The 25,543-nt window shown below is 40.0% G+C and overlaps 6 protein-coding genes and 1 long non-coding RNA gene across 9 annotated transcripts; 3 read left to right on the top strand and 4 right to left on the bottom strand.

Annotated features, from left to right (window-relative positions):
* The first annotated feature begins 7 nt into the window (after positions 1–7).
* On the top strand, positions 8–2,623 carry LOC144006335 (polyubiquitin-C). Its single transcript, XM_077505131.1, has 2 exons — positions 8–176; positions 683–2,623. The coding sequence occupies exon 2, from the start codon at positions 691–693 to the stop codon at positions 2,518–2,520; it is 1,830 nt and encodes a 609-aa protein (XP_077361257.1). The 5' UTR covers positions 8–176; positions 683–690; the 3' UTR covers positions 2,521–2,623.
* A 1,652-nt stretch (positions 2,624–4,275) lies between these two features.
* LOC144006344 (ubiquitin) lies at positions 4,276–4,770 on the bottom strand. Its single transcript, XM_077505142.1, has one exon. The coding sequence runs from the start codon at positions 4,622–4,624 to the stop codon at positions 4,391–4,393; it is 234 nt and encodes a 77-aa protein (XP_077361268.1). The 5' UTR covers positions 4,625–4,770; the 3' UTR covers positions 4,276–4,390.
* On the bottom strand, positions 4,723–5,308 carry LOC144006791 (polyubiquitin-B). Its single transcript, XM_077505834.1, has 2 exons — positions 4,805–5,308; positions 4,723–4,737 (listed from the first exon to the last, which is right to left on the bottom strand). Exons 1-2 carry the CDS (start codon positions 5,306–5,308, stop codon positions 4,723–4,725), a joined length of 519 nt encoding a protein of 172 aa, XP_077361960.1.
* An 879-nt stretch (positions 5,309–6,187) lies between these two features.
* Positions 6,188–19,063, top strand: p2rx5 (purinergic receptor P2X, ligand-gated ion channel, 5). The gene is made up of 12 exons (XM_077505134.1): positions 6,188–6,263; positions 7,555–7,795; positions 8,619–8,769; positions 8,952–9,023; positions 10,269–10,344; positions 11,614–11,698; positions 11,803–11,883; positions 12,655–12,796; positions 13,282–13,415; positions 13,481–13,640; positions 13,757–13,845; positions 14,655–19,063. The coding sequence occupies exons 2-12, from the start codon at positions 7,665–7,667 to the stop codon at positions 14,908–14,910; spliced, it is 1,377 nt and encodes a 458-aa protein (XP_077361260.1). The 5' UTR covers positions 6,188–6,263; positions 7,555–7,664; the 3' UTR covers positions 14,911–19,063.
* Positions 7,463–11,827, bottom strand: LOC144006345 (uncharacterized). Its single transcript, XR_013279780.1, has 5 exons — positions 11,413–11,827; positions 8,586–8,733; positions 8,319–8,387; positions 8,182–8,224; positions 7,463–7,702 (listed from the first exon to the last, which is right to left on the bottom strand). It is a non-coding gene; the product is annotated as an uncharacterized LOC144006345 (long non-coding RNA).
* Positions 17,586–19,488, bottom strand: emc6 (ER membrane protein complex subunit 6). 2 transcript variants are annotated; one of them, XM_077505141.1, is made up of 2 exons: positions 19,383–19,488; positions 17,586–18,275 (listed from the first exon to the last, which is right to left on the bottom strand). In XM_077505141.1, exon 2 carries the CDS (start codon positions 18,242–18,244, stop codon positions 17,912–17,914), a length of 333 nt encoding a protein of 110 aa, XP_077361267.1. In that variant the 5' UTR covers positions 18,245–18,275; positions 19,383–19,488; the 3' UTR covers positions 17,586–17,911. The 2 variants fall into 2 exon arrangements, with proteins under 2 accessions (XP_077361267.1, XP_077361266.1); XM_077505140.1 differs by lacking the exon at positions 19,383–19,488 and adding an exon at positions 18,957–19,314.
* On the top strand, positions 19,158–24,602 carry shpk (sedoheptulokinase). 2 transcript variants are annotated; one of them, XM_077505133.1, is made up of 8 exons: positions 19,158–19,595; positions 19,681–19,822; positions 20,073–20,229; positions 20,308–20,460; positions 21,749–21,924; positions 22,709–22,909; positions 23,885–23,961; positions 24,060–24,307. In XM_077505133.1, the coding sequence occupies exons 1-8, from the start codon at positions 19,458–19,460 to the stop codon at positions 24,147–24,149; spliced, it is 1,134 nt and encodes a 377-aa protein (XP_077361259.1). In that variant the 5' UTR covers positions 19,158–19,457; the 3' UTR covers positions 24,150–24,307. The 2 variants fall into 2 exon arrangements, with proteins under 2 accessions (XP_077361259.1, XP_077361258.1); XM_077505132.1 differs by having other exon boundaries at positions 19,164–19,595; positions 23,885–24,602.
* Positions 24,603–25,543: the final 941 nt, after the last annotated feature.

Raw genomic sequence — 25,543 nt, 5'->3', positions numbered from 1 at the left:
AAATAAACCATAAAGGTTGAAATGCAGTGTGTCGGGAAAGGAGGGAACTATATTTAGTGCGGATGGATAGTGTCGATGACGTGGCAGCCTCAACGTTTTATAAAGCGGTTTTCAGAGAACGCTGTTCAGATCGTCAGCAGAAGACTCACAAGTCGCAAGAATCTACAAACTAAATTGTAAGTAACAGAGCTTTTTATTCGAGATATTGAGTCGATGGTCTTTGGTGTGAAATGTGTCGTTGTTGCCGGGTGGGGTCGAACTTTTGTTGTTAATAAATATGTCTAAATGGTTCCGCAATACTTGTCTGTACGCTTCGGTTTTACGAACTATTATAGGCGTTTCCCTACTACGTTCTATTACGTTTTTGGTGTAATGGTTAGGACAATGAATAAATAGCTTTTAACAGTGACTCGACAGTTTCAAAGACAGCTGCCATTATGGGCGGCAGCAGCTGAACAAAGAGTTGACGAAGCCTCAAAATGGCGCTGTCGACTGGCTTGTTTTTTTAAACGATCCCCCCACCCCCTCCTACGTAAATTTATTACATTAAAGATAAAATAAAAACAAAGTGTTTTGAGTAAGACGTTTATAAATATCCAGTGGCTTAAGTGTTTATCTAAAATGATAGATGCATATTTGACTTAACTGATTTTCACCTATAATCTGTATTTATTCATTTTAGCTGAAAAGATGCAGATCTTTGTGAAGACACTTACTGGCAAGACCATCACCCTCGAGGTCGAGCCAAGTGACACCATTGAGAACGTAAAGGCCAAAATCCAGGACAAAGAAGGCATTCCCCCAGACCAGCAGAGGCTGATCTTTGCTGGCAAGCAGCTGGAAGATGGCCGCACCCTTTCAGACTACAACATCCAGAAGGAGTCCACCCTCCATCTTGTCCTGCGTCTGCGAGGAGGCATGCAGATCTTCGTGAAGACGCTCACTGGCAAGACCATCACCCTCGAGGTCGAGCCAAGTGACACAATTGAGAACGTCAAGGCCAAAATCCAGGACAAAGAAGGCATTCCCCCAGACCAGCAGAGGCTGATCTTTGCTGGCAAGCAGTTGGAAGATGGCCGCACCCTGTCAGATTACAACATCCAGAAGGAGTCCACCCTCCATCTTGTCCTGCGTCTGCGAGGAGGCATGCAGATTTTCGTGAAGACCCTGACTGGCAAGACCATCACCCTCGAGGTTGAGCCAAGTGACACCATTGAGAACGTCAAGGCCAAAATCCAGGACAAAGAAGGCATTCCCCCAGACCAGCAGAGGCTGATCTTTGCTGGCAAGCAGTTGGAAGATGGCCGCACCCTGTCAGATTACAACATCCAGAAGGAGTCCACCCTCCATCTTGTCCTGCGTCTGCGAGGAGGCATGCAGATTTTCGTGAAGACCCTGACTGGCAAGACCATCACCCTCGAGGTCGAGCCAAGTGACACAATTGAGAACGTCAAGGCCAAAATCCAGGACAAAGAAGGCATTCCCCCAGACCAGCAGAGGCTGATCTTTGCTGGCAAGCAGCTGGAAGATGGCCGCACCCTTTCAGACTACAACATCCAGAAGGAGTCCACCCTCCATCTTGTCCTGCGTCTGCGAGGAGGCATGCAGATCTTCGTGAAGACCCTGACTGGCAAGACAATCACCCTCGAGGTCGAGCCAAGTGACACCATTGAGAACGTAAAGGCCAAAATCCAGGACAAAGAAGGCATTCCCCCAGACCAGCAGAGGCTGATCTTTGCTGGCAAGCAGCTGGAAGATGGCCGCACCCTTTCAGACTACAACATCCAGAAGGAGTCCACCCTCCATCTTGTCCTGCGTCTGCGAGGAGGCATGCAGATCTTCGTGAAGACCCTGACTGGCAAGACAATCACCCTAGAGGTTGAGCCAAGTGACACCATTGAGAACGTAAAGGCCAAAATCCAGGACAAAGAAGGCATTCCCCCAGACCAGCAGAGGCTCATCTTTGCTGGCAAGCAGCTAGAAGATGGCAGGACCCTCTCCGACTACAACATCCAGAAGGAGTCCACCCTCCATCTTGTCCTGCGTCTGCGAGGAGGCATGCAGATCTTCGTGAAGACCCTGACTGGCAAGACCATCACCCTTGAGGTCGAGCCAAGTGACACAATTGAGAACGTCAAGGCCAAAATCCAGGACAAAGAAGGCATTCCCCCAGACCAGCAGAGGCTCATCTTTGCTGGCAAGCAGCTAGAAGATGGCAGGACCCTCTCCGACTACAACATCCAGAAGGAGTCCACCCTCCATCTTGTCCTGCGTCTGCGAGGAGGCATGCAGATCTTCGTGAAGACCCTGACTGGCAAGACCATCACCCTTGAGGTCGAGCCAAGTGACACAATTGAGAACGTCAAGGCCAAAATCCAGGACAAAGAAGGCATTCCCCCAGACCAGCAGAGGCTCATCTTTGCTGGCAAGCAGCTGGAAGATGGCCGCACCCTCTCCGACTACAACATCCAGAAGGAGTCCACCCTCCATCTTGTCCTGCGTCTGAGGGGTGGCCAGTAATCAAGTTGCAATTCCATCTTCTTAAGCCTGTTCAAATGTTGCTGTTAATTTTAAAGGCATTTGCAAGTTAAGTGCACTTTGTTGAAATAAATGGTTGAACCTATATTTTTGTGGTTTTGTTTGATCAAATAAAGTTGAGCTGGTTGAGTTGAAGGTAAATTTGGTCAAAAAGCTTACCGGGTAATTGCATATAATGGTACGTTTCCACCATCGAACATAATTTGCGTTACATGATTGACTAAAAATATACACTCGAGTAGTTGTGTAGCAACGACAAAGCCATTAGGTGGAGGCGCCATCTGCTGGTAAGTGGCTTGACTTAATACTGTAGTTTCATTGCAATAATACTGTGGCACACATAATTTAATAAGTATGGGGGGGGGGGGGGGGGGGGGGAATTCATTTAAATGCTTAAGAATAACCTTACGAGATGAATTCTCGCTGGATTTGAGAGTTTACAACCCTTGGAGAACTTTGAGTGACTCACTTTATTAATCCGGGTATAAAAGTGCATTTTAACCAGGGGAGCTAATAATTTGGGGTAGTGTAATTCACTATTCATAACAGAAGTTATTAGACATATGAATACTTTCGTTCATTTATTTAATAGTCCCACAATAGGGGAAATTGCATATTAGGCAAATTACATGAAATTTTCAAATTTATTATACATCAACTAAATGTTTGGATGGAGTAGGCATGCAAAATATTACTTAGCAAAAATAGTCAAATTTTCACACAAACTATTGTGGCGTTTATATTTGTCATGAACTCTCGGCCACTGTACTGTATATTTACACAAACACAAGGTTCCTGTATGGAGGTAAATATGGTGCAAAAGTAACATAATGTATCTAAATTTGTATCTGTATTAGTCGTGATTTGTACCTATTTAAAAAAAAAATACCTGTATAAAAAAAAAAATATGTACCTGTAAAACAAAAAAAGTAAACAAAAAATGTACCTGTAGAAAAAAACGGTAAGTTTGTACAGGTATTCGTAAAAGTCGTGACTTGTACCTGAAGAAATTACTTGTAGTCAAAGAAATCACCACTAGGAGTCACAATGTGGGTTTACTGCTGCTGTCCAGTCACGCGACTTTTACACCAAATGGTAGCGAGATGGCGCTGTCGTTTGCCTCAGTGCAGGTGACGCACGCAATCAAACACTGGGGTAGGTTTAAAAAAAAAAAAAAAAAAGTGCTGTCTGAAACTTCGATGCAATTAGCTACAGTCACTAGATGGCACAAGGGCCCAACAATGAATATCTTAAATCGAAATAACCCTAATACGCTGCTGGCATGTTTTTGTAACATTCACGGAACTTATCGTTGGTAACAATAGATGCATATAATATTGACGTAAAGAGGAATAGACAAAACTGTGTACTTGTACTTTGTATTGTGCCTGCAGTCAGGTTGACATAAATGTGAAATTGTTCTCTGTAGCACTGTATTTTAGCAAACTCCAACTTTTACACTTCATAACACTATCAATTATGTTTTCACACATTGGGTGACATTTGTTACTTTTAGTAGGCCTTCATACTCAGTGTCACACTTAATGCTAGTTAAAAATTAGATTTTACTTTTAAAAGTATGTATTACAAGTTAAACTCTTATAGGGGTCCAATTTAAAAATACCTATTAGAGGTTAACCATAAAGTGAGCTCGGTGATCTGGATCCAGAACATCACCTCCGGCAGGTAAGTGTGCAAGGTCCATAAAGTAAAATAAAGTTAAACATCACAAGCCAGAACTTGAATGATCATTTATTCCAACAATGTGCACTGAACATTTGGTCATCATGGCAATGTGCCTTTGAAATTAACAGCATATTTCACTTTAAGATTAACAAATGGAATTGATTGATCACTGGCCACCCCTCAGGCGCAGGACAAGATGGAGGGTGGACTCCTTCTGGATGTTGTAGTCGGAGAGGGTGCGGCCATCTTCCAGCTGCTTGCCAGCAAAGATCAGCCTCTGCTGGTCTGGGGGAATGCCTTCTTTGTCCTGGATTTTGGCCTTGACATTCTCAATTGTGTCACTTGGCTCGACTTCGAGGGTGATGGTCTTGCCAGTGAGGGTCTTCACAAAGATCTGCATGCCACCTCGCAGACGCAGGACAAGATGGAGGGTGGACTCCTTCTGGATGTTGTAGTCTGACAGGGTGCGGCCATCTTCCAGCTGCTTGCCAGCAAAGATCAGCCTCTGCTGGTCTGGGGGAATGCCTTCTTTGTCCTGGATTTTGGCCTTGACATTCTCAATTGTGTCACTTGGCTCGACCTCGAGGGTGATGGTCTTGCCAGTGAGGGTCTTCACGAAGATCTGCATGCCACCTCGCAGACGCAGGACAAGATGGAGGGTGGACTCCTTCTGGATGTTGTAGTCGGACAGGGTGCGGCCATCTTCCAGCTGCTTGCCAGCAAAGATCAGCCTCTGCTGGTCTGGGGGAATGCCTTCCTTGTCCTGGATTTTGGCCTTGACATTCTCAATTGTGTCACTTGGCTCGACCTCGAGGGTGATGGTCTTGCCAGTCAGGGTCTTCACAAAGATCTGCATGCCACCTCGCAGACGCAGGACAAGATGGAGGGTGGACTCCTTCTGGATGTTGTAGTCGGAGAGGGTGCGACCATCTTCCAGTTGCTTGCCAGCAAAGATGAGCCTCTGCTGGTCTGGGGGAATGCCTTCTTTGTCCTGGATTTTGGCCTTGACATTCTCGATGGTGTCACTTGGCTCCACCTCAAGGGTGATGGTCTTGCCAGTGAGGGTCTTCACAAAGATCTGCATGTTTGCACCTAAGAGGAATTAAAACAACTGTATTTAGGTCTTAACCTGAACAGAAAAACAACAGTTAAGGGATGTATATTTAATATAAAGTTTTTGTTAATAAAATCATTACACAGTTTAAAAAAAACCGCAAACTATTGTAATAACAAATTGTATGTTAAGAAATTGGTTGTAATCAGCCATTAACATCCCAGTCGACAGCGCCATTTTGAGACCTTGTTGATTCCCTTTTGTTCAGATGCCGCCACCCATAATGGACGCTACCACTGAAAATGTCAAGTCACTGTTATTGCGGACAGCTAAAAATTTCCCCAACTTCTCAAATGTACGACGATGGAATTAAATTACACTCATATAGTAGTTTGTTAATCCAAAAATAACACCCAAGTATCGTGAAACTATTTTTATTTTTTTTTAATGCGTCACTGTTAAAACATAACAGCCTCCAATGCGTACGAGGACCAGGTAAGCGTAAACGTTTAAATACAAGACAGACAACTGACTCAATAGCGCGAACAAAAAGAGATGTTACTTACAACAAAGTGACGGTATTCAAGACGTTGATGTGGTGCGGTCACGGCCAACTTCTTTATAAACTACTAGGCGCTACCACGTCATTGGCAATATCCATCCGTAGTTTAAAAAAAATAGTTCCTCCTCCCCCAGCAGCACATAGCTTTTCAAACTGTTATGTTTATTACCTTGAAACCCGTTAAACCTAAAGTACATTTTAAGAATATATATGATCAATTATTGATAATATAGTACCTAGAAAACGATTTTTTTAGAAGATTTGGAACGCGGATTAATATTACATGGCACTGAGGTCCTTCTAGAAAGATCTTGGCGACTAGAAGCTTCCGGCTTTGATTGGATGAAGGGATTGTAGGGTGACTTGCCATTGGTGGCTAACTAGTAAGAAATGTCGACCTGTATCCTCACAAAGCAGGTGGGGGTAGGTGGCTCACACATTTGGCTTCACTATCACTCAGCATAGCATAGTTCCTTATTAAAAATAATGAACACCACCATAGGCAGTCACAGTGTACATTAGTCACTGGAAAAAAAAAAATGGCAAAAAATTCTCAGTTTTTAAGTAGAAGTTCCCAAACGTGTTTAAAAAAAAAAAAAAAAAAGGTAAATGTAGAAGTACTAATTCAACTTCAGTTCTGAGTAAAAACAAAAAGTACAGATTCTGATTCTCATTTAATACAAAAGGAATTTGTACCGGGTCACTTAACGTACAGTGAGCTAGCCTATCCGTTTTTATTTTGTCAAAATGGAAAAAAAAAATGCACTCAAAATAGTCGCTATTGTCCCTATTTAGGTTTTATAGTGCAGTACTAGTTCAGAACCCATTTAAACAACATTAAACTAATTCTAATAATAACACAATTCATATTTATGTACAGTATATGTTAGTTTCAGAGTACTACTAGGCACAAGTCAAGAGTACACTTCCAGACATAAAATTATTATTAATGATCACACAATGGGGTAAATTCTAAATTATGGAAATTACATAAAAATATACATAATGAAATTGATTTCAATAATTGCTAGGCAAGATAATGTTTGGATGGAATAAGAAGGAAAAACGTTTGAATACTTTGCAAAAATGTTTTTGTTAATATCCGTTATTTCCCCCCTCCATCGCAGAGGTTACGCTCCTGACCCTCCTGCATTAATAAGTGAAAATCCGTGAAATATAACCACAGTATTTAAATAGAACCGAGGCATGTTTTATGACATTTTTTCAAGGTTTCTAAAAATTATTCAAATACATATAAACACATATTGGGAGAGAGCAAGACCAATAGATAACACTAATTTTATTTACCAATTTGTGTATGGATTTGTATGTGTGTGGATTTTTTTTTTGTACTTTTGTATTTTGCCTTGCTTTTCCCTGCTGTCAGGTCGGGATTATAAATGTGAAATTGTTCTTAATTGTGATGTGTTTGGTGGCCAGACTCACACCTTTTGCATAGTAATTGCTTTATCACGTGTACTTGTGCAAAAAAAAAAAAAACCGTGAGTACAGTGTAAGTGGTGCTGGAATGAATTTATAGAAAGTGTGTGAACAATCAATATTATTGGCAAAAAGTGCCCCTGATGAATGTAGGTTTTTTTTGTTTTTTTTTTGTTTTTTGTACCTGCAAAGAAAAACACTGAAGTCAGGTTCAAAAGTCATTTTAAAAGGCTGGTGAATGGTTGAATGTAACATGTGCTCATGTTGCCTTCAGGCATGTTGGAGGAGCATGCAGAGTGACAGTGGTCCTGACGAGTAAACCAGCTGAGGAGGGGATATGCACTGCCTGGTGTTGCTCCCTCACTCCCTCTCGCGACCACCGACATGGCCGGCTGGGGCACCTTCTTCTTTTCCCTCCTCAACTACAAGACGGAAAAGTATGTCATCGCCGAGAACAGGAAGATCGGAATATTGTTTAGAATCTACCAACTGGCCGTGCTGGGATACATAATCGGGTAAGATGCAGTCCTGCACTTGCCCCCCCATTGTTTCGGTCCAAGGGTGCCTTTGCTGCATAAACTAACCTTCCACAAAGTGATTCACAAAGTTAAAAATAGTTGTGCCTGTGCAAGTCCTGTGCGTTTGCTTTGCTCGGTTAAAGTGGCAGAGCATGTGTGTGATATTTTAATTGTAAATACTTAGTAACCCTTCTAGCTCAGAGAGAAGTTGACACTAAGACTGAGTTAAATGGCTTACAACCAGAGTTGACTGGGTTTCAACAACAAAGTGATACACTACAAACAGAAAATCAATGTTCTAAATGAATAGTTGATTAGAATGTTCTATAAAAAGTGTTTGACAAAGTGTAAGCAGCACGACAGCCTATGGTTAGCACATCTACCTGTTTCTGGGTGCGAATCTTGGCTCCGGCATTATTACTGTATCTGTAAAATATAAAATGTGATGCTGCATATTAACTACAGTCTGTGAAGCACGCTGTCCACTCTGTGAAGTGCTATTTAAATAAAATTGACTTACTTTGGGTAAGAGGCGAGATGCACCCTGTACCGGTCACCAGCTAAATGCAGGAATCGTCAATCAATTTAACTGTAAATAAGAATTCAGTGTTGAATAACCAGGCCTTATATGGCACAAATCCTACAGGTGGAATTAATCTGCTTAATGTAACAATGGCCCCAAAACAAGAAGATAATTACTGCCAATCTTGTTCAGGATCAAAGCAGGGCATGGTATGGAGTCTGAGGGCACATTATCTACTGGATGTAAATTGATGACAAAACTCACAGCTCAATTCTGAAGTGTTGCTCCACGTATTAGGTGGGTGTTTGTGATGAAGAAGGGCTACCAGGAAAGAGAGGAGGCCATCCAGTCCTCCGTCATCACCAAGCTCAAAGGCGTCACACTGACCAACAGCTCTGGGAGCGGCCTTCACCTGTGGAGTGCCGAGGACTACGTCATTCCGCCGAATGTATGTAAAACCACAATCGTCTTGATGTAGCACTTGTCATGAGTTATTATGACTTGGGTGAATGTCATTAGCAGCAGCGTTTGCCTGACGCGATTTAACAACATTGATCTTCTCCAGAGTGTAATCCATTTAACCTTTTGCTTCTTCATCAGAATGACTGAAAGCTTAATTGTATTGTGCAGGGAGAGCAGGTTTTCTTCGTGGTAACAAATTACATTGAGACCCCCAATCAGAGGCTGGGCTTCTGTGCCGAGGTGAGTGCACACAGGCTCAGTATCCATGTTAATAAATGTGTCATTCCAGGATTCGAGGACAATTGAGGAAGCATTTGTTTGATTTGATTTTATTTTTTCATTTATGCTAGTACTGGTACTAAAGCCATATTATTTGATTTGTATAGCTCAGTTTTATTTGATCATATATTTTGTTGTTTTTGAAGGAGCCCTGTTACAGGTACTCTGGCACCAGAAAATCATATATTAAAAAAATATCTTGCAAACTAATCTTTTACAATTAAATACAATGAATTGTACTTAAATTACTTCTTTAATTTTAGTATTACACTAATTACAGTAACAAGTCTGAGAATACCTGTGTTGCAAAACAAGGCTAATGTTAGCATTTTGCTCAAGCGTAGTCGCTGTTAGCTGCAAGGCTAGCTGCTTAAGGAAAACTTAGCTATTTAGTTAAAAGAAAAACTTTTATATAAAAATATTTTTGTCATATATGAGTAATGGTATTGTGTACTGTAGGTTGAAGTGACATATTGAAAAAAAAAATATGAAAAATTGAGGACTTTTGGACTAACTATAGTTTGAGTAATTAGCTCGATAATGTTCTACTGAGTCATGCAGCGTGCTATTTTTTCTTTATTTTTTCTTTGTCTACATTGCTTATAAGGTTTTAGTAGCAGGGTTGGATATTTGTGGAGAGACACAACTTCAAAGCATAATAGTATTTAAAACAAACAATTACAAGGAAGACATAACTATTTTATAAGTTGGCCATCAAAGAGGTACTAGAGAAAAGAATAGCTAAAGTTGGTATTGATAATTCCGAGCTGACGTTACCAGTCAAAATGGCGGTCTTACTCGGTGGATATTGTCCACCCATTGAAAAGCATTGCACTTTGGAATGTTGTAATTTGATTTGTGATGATTATTTGATTTCAAAATATGATGAGATGTCATTTGAGTACGGTACTAACTATAACAATCTGCCTGGTTTGTATGTTAGTCACAAGCAAAAGCAATACAATACGCTGTTACCATCGCGTTGCATTACGGAAGTTTCAGTAACGCCCGGAAGTGTCGGAATTGTCAATTAGTAAACACTGCAGGTTGTTACTTTTGTCTTGTTTGTGTTTCTGCATTTTATGCGTAGGTTATTTCAAAATTCATTAGGAGGACAAGAAAATGTCCTCCAATTCTGTCATTGCTTAAATAGAATTGCTTCTGCATTTGCATTATTTTCATTTACTTCTCATTTATGCATGACAGAGTTTCAAGGTACCAAATGGCCAATGCTTTAGTGATGATGACTGCACTGAGGGGGAGGCTGTCATAGCAGGGCATGGTGAGTAGCATTTCTTGTCAATAAATTATGAGTGTGAAAGGGGGTCCTCGGTATATGATGGTGTTCTGTTCCTACAGTAGTGAAATAACACAAATTTGTACATGGATTGGAATTTCCTGTCTTCTATCACTAACAATTGCTGGTGCAATAGTGAAATTATAATCATCACACTGAATATGACATGATGACAGACTATTACATGATTTTGTCATGATACACCACCACAATGAATTTTAAATAGAACAAGATGCCAATAAAGTGCAGACTTTCAGCTACATAAAGAGTTTTCACAAAAATATCAACGCATATATTTATAAATTAAAACCACTTAATATTATAGTGCGCAAATTCTTAAGACCTCAAAAGTATTATGTTGATGATTACGACTGTCAAATGATAACATTTTTTAATCAGATTAACTCCATCTTAGAATTTTGAATAATCATTATTAATCGCTTAATTAAAACGGCTTTTTATCACCATTTTTTGCCCACCAAATTTAAAGAGTACCTGTTATGTGTTAATTTATTAACATTTAATGTTATGAGAACGTCTTCAACATTTTTTGATCCACTGCATTCATCCTCACTCATCCTGCTCTTTTTCTAATCAGTTAATTACTTGCATAATTTAAAATGAAACGAAAAAACAATAGTTTAACATGAACAAATATTCTGAATGTCATACACAAACATTTAGCAAATGATTTACTTTAATACATTTAGTAATGTTTTTTGCTCAAACATAACCTGCGCTACCTTTAACATAACCATCCGCTGTCAGCTAAAGGGATCATCTGCAGTCAAAATTAATAGTGATTTATCTGCATTAAAACATGATTAATTAATGCAATATTTTTTGTGCTTAATTAGTTAACGCTTTAACTTTGACAGCACTAGATTTTAAATATAAGTTTATCTGAAATATTTGTTGTGTTTCTGCCTATCAAAATATCAGTGGAACCATAATTATGCAGTTTACATTAAAATATTGAGTATGAAATAAAGTTATATAATAATGTTAGCTAACTTTGATCTGAACAGGCGTAAGGTTTAAATAGACTTTTACCTGATCGTCCACTCCACCAGGTGGATCTCAGACATCCATTCTGACCGGTCTGCCAAACTGGCTAACACGAGCAGTGAGCCTTGCGCTGATACAAAAATGAAGATCCTCCCTTTAGTTTGTTTGTTGCTATATGTCGGATTAAATCATTAGCAATTCACACGATACCAAACCAGTTCCAAGAATCTTTACTCTCTCCATCAGGAATTAAAACAGGCTTGTGTATAAACAGCACCGGCACCTGCGAGATTCATGCCTGGTGTCCTGTAGAATACAGCAAGAGACCCATGTGAGAACCTCCAGACATTTTCACACCTTCTGTTTTTCATACAGTCTGTACGAAGCTTGCATTCCTTTTAAACAACTGTTCTGCTTTCTATGTTCCGCCCCCAGAGTCCCATTACTGAGTGAAGCCGAAAACTTCACCATCTACATCAAAAACTTCATCAGGTTCCCGAAGTTTGAATTTTCAAAGTAAGTGTACCCAGGTGGTGGTGAGTAGTGGCGTTCCTCAGATTCCAAGGCATCATTTCATAGATCAGTAAGTGAGCTGAGAAATATAGCCTATATAGCTCATGGGTGTTTTAAATAGCTTTAGGGCGCAGAGAGCTTTCTATTAATACGGCCTGTGCATTGCACTCAGCGAGACAGTGAAACAGTCATGCGAGATGCCCTTGACAGCGAGCCTAACTGTGGACAGGTGTCGCACGAGATGGGCTCCCCCCTCTCTCCGCTTTCAAGTGTTGTGGACAGATGGCACTAGTCGCGGCAATTACGCACGTCATGAGCTCATTGAAATGAAGCACACGTCTTTCTTCGGTTTCCTGACACTCGGAATGTTTTTTTGACCGGATGTGGGTGATATAAAGCATCGTTGAGAGTTGTCGGTGAACTCCACACGCTCTCGGAATGTGTTTTAAATTAAGGCAGGCATGCCAGTGATATGGTCACCGCTGAATGACAGACATGCGGTACTGCTTGTGTGCCGTGAAAGCTTTTTTAAGATGCTCGGTGCACCATGCTTCACAGTTTTTATTTTTATTATTATTAGAAGAGAAAACAAATGACTCCTGTTTCCTCCCACCTTCCAAAGACATGCTTGGCAGGTTAATTGAACACTAAATTGTCCCTAGGTGTGATTGTGAGTGTAAGTGGTTGTTTGTCTATAGGGGTTTTTCCACCTCCGGATCTTTTGGAGAACTTTTCAGTTTACCTTCAGTTTACCTGCTGTGTTCACTTTCATAGGGCCAACGTTCTTGATACCGCTGATGACAGCTACTTAAAAAGATGCTACTACGACCAAGTGGACCATCCTTACTGTCCCATCTTTCGCCTCGGAGATCTGCTCAAATGGGCAGGACACGACTTCCAGGACATGGCTGGAAAGGTACAAATGCCAGAATGGAAGAACAATTATAGCTGTTCTCCTTTGTCAAAGGCGGTATAATATCCAAAGGATTTAAAGGCTATAAGGTCAAATAATCAAAATACCTGTAAGGACCATACAAAATGGTTAGGGCAGCTCAAATGGTTGAAATTACCATGATCCTTATGTATTTCCTTGCAATTTTTCAAACTATATATATTTTTACAATAAGAATGCCAAATATTTATCTTGGAATGCAACTTTTTTTTTTAACACTTCATGGAGTAATTTCAAATGAAAGATAAGTCAGAACCTACTATTACTCAATCACTAGCCATCTGCAAACCCTTCTTTTTTAGTGGTATAATAATATATTTATATATATATATATATATATATATATATATATATATATATATATTTTTTTTTAAAAGTGGCAGTCATCTGAGGACAAGCAAAGAAGAAAAGATATCCCCACCCTCTCAATCATTTTTTTTTTCATTTAGGGTGGGTCTGTTGGTATCCTAATTGAGTGGTACTGTGATTTGGATAAGGACTACTCAAAGTGCAATCCACAGTACAGCTTCACCCGTTTGGACATAAACTTGAACAACTCTGTCACTTCAGGATACAACTTCAGGTACATCATTTCAGTCCTCCTACTTACCTTTGCGCACTCAACCATCTGATGTCATTGCCTTGCAGATATGCCAGATACTATAAGGATCAAAATGGGGAAACCTTTCGCACTTTGTATAAAGTATATGGAATTCGCTTTGACATCATGATCAATGGCCAGGCAGGAAAATTCAACATTATTCCCACAATAATTGCCATTGGTTCCGGTGTTGCGCTTCTAGGAATTGTGAGTTATCTTCAAATATGCTTTCTGAGTTAGAATTACACTGCCACACTGTATTTACAATGTATATACTGAGCACTTTCTCAACATTGTTTTAAAAGTATGTAATTCTCCTCCAGGGAGCCTTTGTGTGTGATATGATCCTGCTGTACATGATGAACACCAGCTCTTTCTATCGAAACAAGAAATTTGAGATCATCAATTTCAAGTAGGATTTATGTACAGTATTTGGGCGTTTTCGGAGTGTGGGGCATAATACTGACACATAAAACAAAACAGAATTATCCATACATACATTTTCTTAAACTGACAGTGTGTAGAATTTAGCACCATCTAGTGTTGAACTAGTATTTGTTTAAGAAAATAACACTATTAATATCAATTATCCGCAAAAAAAATGTTCTATCACATAAATTTTTTTAAATTTAAAAAATATATAATTGTAGGTCTAGTAATCGCTAGTTAGATTACATAGGCTGTGGCGTGCCTTACAGGAGGCTGACAGGTTTCGCCGCCATATTTCTGCTACGGATACCCGGAGAAGAACTTTGCGAGTGTAGTAATTGGTGGTAGGCGGTCAAAGTGTCGTCTCTCTGAGGCACCTTATATTGTGTGTGCTTCAAAATCATTGCATTCTTTTAGTTTATCACTAGATGGCACTAAATCCTACACACTGTCACTTTAACCGCTGATACCACAGAATAACAAAAGCCTGCTAGCTTAATAGCTTAATAATAGACGGGTTAATGGAAATTAGCATGGATGTTACAGTAACTGTAAACCAACAAACTTTTCATGCGCTTTTCCAGAATGCTCACTTCCCGCCCTCCCCCTAAAATAAATAAGTAAATAAATAAATGCTCTCACTCCCTTCAAGTTCTCTGACGGCCCCTAGTGGAGACACACCACCTCACACTTTGAAAAACGCTGTAAAAATGTAAATTATCTGGCTTGAAAAATAATGTTTTTCCTCCAAATGTAAATCCATTGGCTTTTCTTTCCCTCACTGAAAATTAGGAAAGAGCGGAACTCAATCAGAGAGAAGAAACATCGTGAAAGGGAGAGGAGATCCCGGAAACTAACAGCAGAAAAAGGGTCGTCCAACTCGATGAAAAATACAGAAGATATTGAAGTATTGGAGGCTCAGAACAAGCCGACCGAGGACAAGCGGGGTCCCACCATTCCACGCAACACGGGCCAGCGCTACACCTCCAACCTCTCTCCACAGGGTGCGGAACCAAAGCATCATATCACATTCGCTTCACACAATTGAAAATGGAAGCCACGGCAAGACAAAAATGACCCGCAGAGAAGGTCTCGAGAGGTACAAGTGGAACCCACCACCTGCTCGGAGAGACCAGCCTAGGCAACCACCTGTAAAGATTAGGGGTGGGAATCTCTGACATGAGGCCGATTCGATATGAATCTCGATACACAAGTTGCGATTCGATTGAAAAACGATTATCTTTTAGAACAGAACGGTTCGATACGGTTCGATTAAGTTTGGGAACGATACAATTTTCGATTCGATACGATTAATTTCAATATTCCAAACTTATAGTGACATTTGTTGCTTGTAAACATTCTTAAAACACCACAAATGTTTACAGTATCTACAAATTTGTTAAAAAAGAACAACAACAACTATATTTTTATATATTGAATCAATTACTGTATTTAAATGGACCGCAACAAAGGGCTGGGCGATATGACTGAAAAATGTATCAGTTTAAATATTTATTAGTTGTTATTGACAGTTATAATTATTATTTTTTTAATTAAAAATAAGGATCAGGAAAACAAAAGGCTGATAATTCAATATGAAATATAAATATTTAACCTTTAGACAGACACCAACACAATTAAACAGAATATGTGCACATTGTGAAGTATTTCAGAAACATGAAATAAACCTACCGTCCAGCCAAAAGAAATATGAAGCCACCTTATGGAACAATAAATCTATCAAACACATTTTAACAACTTAATATATCCAAAAATATTTCCAAAAGTGCCCTAACCTTTTTATCAACAATTTTTGTTTTTAACAATTTTTGTTTTTCTTTGTCATCACATTCATTTTTGGTTAATGTATGATATCTTTTTTGTTTTTTTAATCTGAGACACGATGATGACCACGGAATCACGACTGTTTGTTTTGTTTTCTGGGCTGTCGTTCATTTTGAGTTTGATGACGTAATTGCGGGCACGTCTCAGTTCCCTGCTGCTCATGCTAGTTGTGTACATTGACAGGGAGCCACAAACTGATAAATGAGATACTTGCAGTGTGCTTTTAGCATAGCTGGTGTGTTGGCTGTGGGACATACCTGTGTCGTTTGAATCCATGCATTGGATCGTCACGGGAGTTATTCTTTTTGGCTCGCGCGCAGTACCAACGCCGGCCCGGGATGGCGTTGGTACGCCGAGTGCACCGAGAGGACTCGATAGCCATGGGAAATACCGAGATGTACGGCACCGGCTTCTGCTAACTGTCTCCAGTGCATGTTGTCACTCGTTGTGTGCGAATGCGCGCGCGCGCGCGTGTCGCGAGCACGGCGTTGACGGTAGGCGGCCTCCCTCCCCCCAAAAAAAGGTGCGTAACGTCTTTGCATTCTGTTTACAACATCCGGGGAATGAAGGGTCTCTGAGCGCGACTTTGCTAGCTCTCTGTAAACACGGAAGTAGCTTGAATACTGATGCTACTGAAATGTAAACAAAACAAGTAGAGCACGGTGCAGAACTCTTGCTATTGTTATGAAAACCATAAAGCCTCACTCGCAACCGATTCACAGCAACGCGATATCCGGTCCACAGCTTTACAAGCAATGTATCTAAGGATTCCCGGCGGATTTTGTATCGGTTGACAAGTCTGCTACCGATACGGCCGTTTAGCTCCCCTAAACGACCGATGGTTCGGTCGAATCGGTTTTTTGTCCCACCCCTAGTAAAGATACACAGGAAGAAATGTTGCAATTGCCTGCTGCTGGAAAATGGAATCACAGCAACAGCATTTAGGACTAATATCAGCATCATTATGGCATATTTTGGGATGACAAAATGAATCCGGCCGGTGACCTGGAAACATCCCTTAGTTTTAGCCTATCGCCACTCACATTCTATCAACATGACATTCTGATTGATTTTATTGATGAGTGACATGAGCAGCCAATCACCTGATCTGTAGAAGTAGTCGTTCAAAGTGTATTAACACTGCTGTTAAATTGTGGGTCAAATTGACCCATTTTAAAACAAATTTAGCCCCAAAATAGAATAAACTATACTCCCTGAGCCACAATCTTTGAGATAATAAACTACAGGAAATCTCGACACCAGGACTAGGTCCCGACTCCCTATTCCCTGCACATAGACCACAAACTATGATCCCAAACTCATCTTACATTTCCCTGAAAAATAACTGCCTCACAGATCAGAAGATACCAGCGCGCAACAGAACAAAAAAAAAACATGCAGCAAAGACTCTTCATTAATTCCACTAACTTCAGCTAAAACTTAGCTCCTCCCCTACATACAATAATCATCTCTCAGCTGTATCACAGCAGCATGCTTCCTTGACAGTTAACTACTTCCCTATTATTTGGGGCTTTGGCGCCATCCTAAGGCATTTTAGAGTATTACAGAAAAAGCACCCCCCGAAAAAAAAAAACCTGAGGATCATTGTTAAACTTTTTTACGCACTTTAACCTCATCCACAAATGACCCGTCCCATCTGTCCAATTTTAACACCAAATTTATCCACCTCAACTTCAAATATACCATGCTGCTATAATTCATGCAATGAATTCAACTTGTAATTTGTCTGCCTTGTATTGTGTGGTATTGTTCAAATGTGTGTATTCCTATTTATTTCAAAGGTCTTATTGTTGCAAATGAATGTATGTCATCTTGACAGTGAGTAAAGCATAAAAAAAATGATTTGACAAATGCATGTAAGTACAGAGGCATTTATTCCAATCAGTAATCACATTTCTTTAAATTGAAACTTCAGTACTGTACAGAAAAATGCAACATCAAGTAGTTACACCTTGTTTGGGATGTCATGTGCTACAATCTGTTACACTACAAACCAAATAATAATCCCGGGCAGGATAATAAAAGAGAAGAGGCATGGAGTTAATAAAAGGCATTATTGATTGTGTGAGGAGAAAAATAATTTGTTGTGTCAGCAGGTCATAATGGAATAACGTTAAAATCTATTTTTGGCTCATCTATAGCTCAAACAAAATGCAATTAGTTTAAGGAGAAGGCGGGTCATTTTAGTACACGTGCACCATTCCATAGAGGAAAGTCCAGAAGAGGACGTAGGTGAAAAGACCTCCAACCAGGCCCCCGGTGAAGAGCAGCCTTCTGGATTTAAAGCACTTTTTCCATCGTCGTCCGGCCTTGAGAATGAGCAGCAGAGACAGGAGGAACGAAGCCAAAAAGTAAAAAATGAAGCCATACAGTCCAGTCAGGCCCAGGATACCGGCGGTAGCCCCGGACAGCGCCGACACGGAGGTGCGGCAGTAGTCCAGCACGGCGGCGTTGCCCCTCACGGCCACTTCGCTGATGAACTGCGGCCCCTCTCGTTTGGCTACTACGGCTGCCATCTTGGCTCTGGTCTCGGGTCACAGGAAGATTCTGCAGAGGACGTGCAATGTGTTTTATATATTTACAACCAAAACTGGATGAGATCATTTACTATTTTTAACATAGCAATTATGTATAATCACATGCTCAATTGCTATAAAAACACACCCATATTCAAATGTAATGTTTTTGTGTTGTAAAAATGTATCTTGTTTCTTAGATCACAAAAGGCATTTAAATATGGGTGTGTAGATTTTTATTTTTTTTGTATACGCCATACAACTGGTGATCCACATCTGTCATTGGAAGTCAGTTTGTATATTTAATAGATGTAATAATTGTGAGTATAGACAGTTGGTCGATAGGTGTAAAGATTTAGTGTATCTAAAAAATATATTTAAAAAAAAAAACACGATAATCCATCATATAACAATTCTAACTGCACAAAATGTGTAATCCCTGACATAAAACGATAAATGCCTTAAGATCTATTCAACAGCATGGATATGTTTCATTCGTTAACAGATAACTGCGTAGTCACACACCAATAAATAAAAAAAATAAGTAAATAAAAGTGGCACTTTTGTGATCAAATAAGTGACAGGCGCTGGGCGACTTCCGCCGTCTTCTTTCAACATACACCCTAGCATCGCTAGCCATAGCGCCATCGTGCTAACGCTGCGTTCATGCTAAGGCTGCTAATGCTAGTGCTAACAGCAGTGTGATACTTACGGAGAGATAACAACGGGCTTCTCACAGCGGACTCACAAACGCATCATGTGTAAAATATTACTGCGTCGAGTTGAACGCGAAGCTGCTACGAGGGATGTTAGCGAAAATGCCGAAGAAAAGCCCCACTCATTTTTATCAATCGCCAACTGGAGTCCTTGCCAGTGAGTCCCCGTCCATGCTATTCGCAATGGATTGTGGGAACTAAATGGAAAGCGTACAGTCATCAGAATGGGGATGGTAATGGTGCATTCGGTGCACGGCATATCGTAGGGTTTTGGTAAACTATGCAAAGCCCGCAAGCGCGTTATCAACTGACGAAAAATACATTTTAAAATACACTTTCCTAGGTAAAATAACAATTTTATAAGAACACAATGACAGTGAACGAGAAGTTCCAGTTGGGCGCAGCAATGCATTGTTTGTTACCCAGTCAAACACCAAAGAAGAAGAGTGAGTTGTACTGCTGCTGCTGCTGCACGAGCTTCATCAGTAACAGCTGTCATGCCGATTTACATTCTGGGTTTAGATGTGGGCACCACATCGATTAAAGCAGTTTTATTAGAAAGTGAATCAAGGAGTGTTGCTGCAAGCCAGAGTTTGCCAACTGCTTCTGACATAGCCGATTTGAACGGGATAAAGGTAAGTTTTTCTGGCGTAAAAAAAAAAAAAAACTCTTGCCGTAAATATCTGGTTGTTTATGTGCAAACGTGTTATCGATATCCAGGCCAAAGAGCAGGATGTCGTCCGGATACTGGACACTCTCAACCAATGCGTCGGGCTGCTACCCAGGGACAAACTGCAACATGTGGGCAGTATCGGGGTATCTGGACAGATGCACGGGGTTTTGTTTTGGAATGCAGAGAGAGGTAAAACTTTTTTTCTACCTTATATTTTTTCATGTCGTTTGTCATGGACAGTGTGGTTGGTGCTTGATACGCTGCACAAAAATGAACGCCCAGTGATATTGTTTTTCATTGGCTTCGAAAGAATTCACAAATTTACAGTTGTTATGAATTTACTGCTACTAAAAGGGTTGCTGCTTACGCCATTATATACGGTACTGTACTTCCAGTACTTCGGACAGATGCTAAAGTATAAACATTTTATTGTTTGAAGGTTACGATTGGTCCAGGGGCAACTTCAGTCAGCTGATCACCTGGCAAGATGGCCGCTGCGACAATAGCTTCTTGTCCTCCCTTCCAAAACCGAACTCGCACCTCAGCGTAGCCACAGGTTTCGGCTGTGCGACAATCTTTTGGTACATGAAACACAGGTGAGCAAAACGCATATCCAGTACACTACGACATTGTTGTTTTTGCTCTCTTTGTAAGGTCTTTATATTCTTCTGCAGGCCAGAGTTCCTCAAGGACTTCACGATCGCTGGCACCATTCACGACTATGTAGTTTCCATGTTGTGTGGATTAGACCGATGTCTCATGACACCTCAGAATGCAGCCAGTTGGGGATTCTACAACACATCCTCAAACCAGTGGAATGTGGACATGTATGTAACAGTTTGTATTGTTGATTTATGTGCTAGCAGTGTCTAAGCATTCAAATATTAATCTAGGCACCTTTAGTGATAAATCAGCGGTCTGCAACCTGCTGCTCTGGAGCATGCGACCCTCTCCGGTGGATCTCTAGAAAACAGATTTTTTTTTTAGATAAAATATTCTTTAAATTACTTAAATATTTAGATTTAAAAATGAATACGGTAATTATATATTCAAAACATGTCAGAAATAGAGATAAAAGGTCAATTAAAAGTTTTAAAAATTACCTAAAAATGTCCAAAAAGTGACCATAAAATGTTCAACAAGGAAGTGGAAAAGCAGAAAATTACCATAAATTGTCCATGAAATTGACCAAAAAAAAAGGCAGAAAAGAAAATGTATAAAAATGTCCAAAAACCAAACGCGAAATCCCGAAAATCACCATAAAATGTACACAAAATTGCCAAGTCTTTTAAAAGGCAGAAAAGAAAACATTTGAAATATATAATGTCCAAAAGCGGGGCGATGTTTAACTCACTGTGTTGATTGAGCACCCACATCATGTGTCCTTGGAGCAGGTGACCCTGGTTCGAGTCCCAGACTGTGCAGTCTTTTTCTGTAGGTCATCAATTAAAGGCTAAAAAAAAAAAAGCCCAAAAATGTACTTTGGAAAAAAAAAATTCCAAAACAAAATAAGAAATTCCCAAAATTACCTTAAAATCACCACAAAATTAGTCAAAAATGTTATTTTTAAAAGGAAAGAAACTGTTCAAAAAGTAACCATAAAGTGTCCAAAACAAAATAAATCCCGAAAATTATCATAAAATGTACACAAAATTGCCAAAAAATGTCAGAAAATTAAGAGTAAAAAATGCAGAAAAAATGTCAATAGCCATAAAACGTCCAAAAAAGGAAGAATATTACCATATGTCCATAAAATTGCCTAAAAATGTAAGAAATTTGTCAGAAAGGCAGAAAAGTATAAATATGTATGAAAAACTGCAAAAAGAAATCCAAAAACAGAAGACGAAAGGTAGAAGGAAAATGAATCTCCACATATTGAATGTTGCATATTATTTTTGTGCCTTCAGTACATTAGCCGAACACTAACACACTGTTTCCTTCATCACAATTTTCTTCCTATGACTCCAGACAGTTTTTTTGTTTGTTATTTATTTATCCTAAAATGTCTCTTTTGACAGTAAAGGTTGCTGACCGCTGTACTAAATGCATGCTAGCCTGTTGTAGTTAAGACTCTTCTACATAACAGTTGTGTGTGTGCGTGTGTGCATGTTCTAGTCTCAATGGCGCCGGCTTCCCTTTGCACCTGCTTCCTAAGTGTGTCCCCTCAGGTGAGCTGGCGGGCCACACGCGCTCCGACTGGCATGGCATCCCCGCTGGCACGCCAGTAGGGGCCGCTCTGGGAGACTTCCAGTGCGCTGTCTACTCCTGCTTGAGTGCACAGACAGATGCAGGTGAAACAGGAAGTTCTCTCTTTCGGGCAGATATCCAATCAATATGTGCTAAAATGTCACACCCACAACGCTCCAACACATTTGATCAAGTTTTGTAATGACTAACTTGCAGTGGGGGTAATTTAACCAAGATTGGCATGGACTCTTTAAAGCAGTGCTTCTTAAATTCACTCGCCGCCATTTTCACATTTCGCAATCCCGTTCGCTCCCGGCTGTTTTACTGGATTTTGACTGATTTTGCAAGGCCCACAGAATATTATGTTCTATTGCTATAAAAGCATGGAACCTATCAAAAGATTAAAGTCTCTTCTTTCATCAGGAAAAAAAAGTATGTTTCTATCTGTTTCCGTTTTGCAGCAATTAGCATTAGAAGAGAGATAAGTTTCATCAGTTTTCACAAATCTATTTAAAATTGTAAGTAATTTAGCTTTTTTTTCTAGATGGCCCTGGTTGATCTCCTTTGCTCTGCTGCCACCTGCTGGCCGTTTGTGTAATAACTACCATTTCTGCAACCGTTCTTTGCAGTTGAGAGGCTCCATCAAAGCCTTCTGTATGCTCTAGCATAAAACAAAACAAAACAAAAGAACGTATAAATACGTCTTTGGGACACTTAAGACATTTAAAAAAAACGTATTTACACGTTATTGGGAGCAAATGAGTTAAAGGGGAAGACAACCTTAAACATAGTTGACAATGAGTCGATCTGTGTTCGATCGATTGTTTTAACTCCCAACTCACATACGTAGTTGTAACTGCACGTTTTTTTATGCCCTTAACGTCCCAGTTCTTAACATAAGCACCTCAGCCCAGCTGACCTTCGCCATGCCAGCCGACTTCAAACCTCCCGACTCTCCTCAGCCCGCATCCTCCGTCGCCTTCTTCCCGTACTTTGGCTCTTCATACTTGGCAGTGGCGGCGGCGCTCAACGGGGGGAATGTGCTGGCCACGTTTGTGGAAATGCTCACCGGCTGGATGAAAGAACTCGGTGCGTACTTTTATTCATCATGTTTCAGGTCAGTTTTGTTTCGAATTTCTTCTCGTTATTTTGTAGTACTTTAGATCTCGATACAGGCAAAACAATTGACTATTTATGCAATTTGCCATCCGAAATGCCAAATAGCAGGACTACGAGTTGGTATGATGAACTCTGGCATGAGGCGCAGTGTAAATCAGCGCAGGTGTGGGCTAGACTTTGTTTTGGTATTTTTGCATAATCGCGCACCTTCGCTCAGTTTAAAAACACATTTACTCTCTTCCATGAAAGCCACTACACCACTACATTAACGTTTATATCACACATTCGTGAAATGATCTTTTGAAAATAATATATATTAAATAGGGGTGTCAGGCGATTAAAATGTTTTATTGTAATTAATCACAACTTCAACAGTTAATTCACGATTAATTGCACATTTTATATCTGTTCTAAATGTACAATATTTTTTTTCTTCAAAATTTTCATATTCTTGTTAACATAAAAGTGGACAAAAATGTTAAATAGAACTATGGCTGCATCTTTTAGTTATTTACAGTGACTTCATGATAATTCATAAAATTGAGTTAAAATTAAAAAGATGTACTGTAATGTGAAAAACTAATGTGATGTTGCTTTGTGTTGACATGATTTTTCTGCCACTAGATGGCATAATTGCATTTGTAAGACGGTGACAGCTTTCTTTTCATATTAAGAGTTATCTAATCTATCATGAAGTAACTTGTGAAATTCTGCACATTTTAAAAATGTTTCAGTCTCCATATGCATTGTTATTAAATTTATTTCTGCAAAATTTTGGCATGGGCGTGTCTGCCGCATTGTAATTAAGGGGTGGCTATTAATCGCGCGTAAAAAAAAAATTAGTGGTCTTAAAGGAACTTTAAATTAACTGAAGTTTTACACACTAATTTTGACTCCCACTAAATTTAAATAATCCTAATGCAATTCAATTCCTCCATATCGCAGGTGTGGAGCTGAACGAGCAATCCCTATACGAGAAGATGATCAGCTGCGCCCTGAACCAGGAAAGCAGCGACCTCACAGTGAGCCCGACCATCCTGGGAGAGAGACACGACCCTTTCACTCTGGGTCAGGTGACCAACATCTCCGCCTCCAATCTCTCTCTGGGTCACGTGACCAGAGCGCTGTGCCGGGGGATCCTGCAGAACCTGGCCTCCATGATGCCCCCCGAGCGCCTGCGGCAGGCGGGGGTCAAGAGGATCGCGGGTAGCGGGAGCGCCCTCGCGCGTAACGAGGTGCTGAGACAGGAAGTGGCGAGGTCGTTTGATCAGCCGGCGGTGTACGGGCAGAATGCAGACTCTGCTGTTGGCGTTGCTTTGGTCCTCTGTGACCGACTCGGATCCACCGACTTCTGCGGTTAAACGACGCTTGCGGTTGCTTCAAGAGGACAAAGAAACCGTTAATGAATGGAAATGCTTGCTCGGACATTCGACTTGGAAATGCTTTATTCTGCTTTTTATATATAGCGTGGGTTCTATTTTTATTCATCAGAGGACAAAAGCTACTTCAGCATTTGCCACTCAGAAATGAATTCTCTCACTGTCACTGAAGTGAGCAAAGAGCAAACGAGCTAATGTAAACTCTTGTTCAGGGAAGGGTGTAATTATTTAATCCTCTACTGAATTCGGATGTTTGTTCAATTATAAAGAAATTTGAATTTTTATGCTTGTTTATGTATTATTGTAAATGACAGAATATGAGTCAAAAACACATAGAAGTTTTATGTTTTGCTTTTTATAGAGTGAATCTAATACTTTATATCATGCACCTCACTAGTGTTTTCTAGACATAGACCGATATGTTTTTTTCAGGGCCGATAGCAATGCCGATTATTAATAGTCAAGGAGGCCGATAACCGATATTTGAAGCCAATATTCATTTTCAGTAGAAAGAGGTGGAAAAATATTGGCGTGAAAAAAAAATTAAGCTATAAATGGCAATCTTGACAATGTTGTAATGTCTTACAGCATGTTTATTGAACAATTTTCAGACTTTTCAAAATGTAGACTTTTATTATTATTATTATTATTATTATTATTATTTTCGACAATTGACAACCTTCTAAATTTCTAACAAAACATTTCGGGAGCTTGCAAGGTTTTCGGTACGTCTTAAGTTAAATGCAAACTTAAGCAAGTACATACCATAGTTCTCTATGGTATTTTCTACAATTTTTTTCCCCAAACTTAAAAAATACCTGAAATCTTAAACGTTGACATTTCTTTGTTTTAATGTCGAACAAAAGCAAATGGTTCAGAAGGGTCCCTGGGTCTATCCCTTGTATTTCCCATCACGTTAGTGCCGTAACAGACATTATTCAAAGACCATTTCTATTAGCGTTTGCACTGTTACATTCCTCTAGTTACTGTATGAATGTGCTCTTGTCATCATATTTGCTATAAAAACCTGAATTACTACTTTCAGCCAAAGTGCCATTAGTGTTGTGCAGTGACTAGGGAATCCTGTTTGTAAGTAATGTCTCAAAGACCGGAAGTAGCCTGTTGCCACATTGGGCAAGCCCACACTGTGTGGCAGAAAATAACACTCAGTGATCACAGGACGAGTAATCACGCACACCCTGAAGTGAAACTAAACACACAGGAA

The sequence above is a fragment of the Festucalex cinctus genome, chromosome 18, assembly GCF_051991245.1.
Source record: "Festucalex cinctus isolate MCC-2025b chromosome 18, RoL_Fcin_1.0, whole genome shotgun sequence".
NCBI lineage: Eukaryota > Metazoa > Chordata > Actinopteri > Syngnathiformes > Syngnathidae > Festucalex > Festucalex cinctus.
This window is presented reverse-complemented; position numbering and strand designations above follow the sequence as displayed.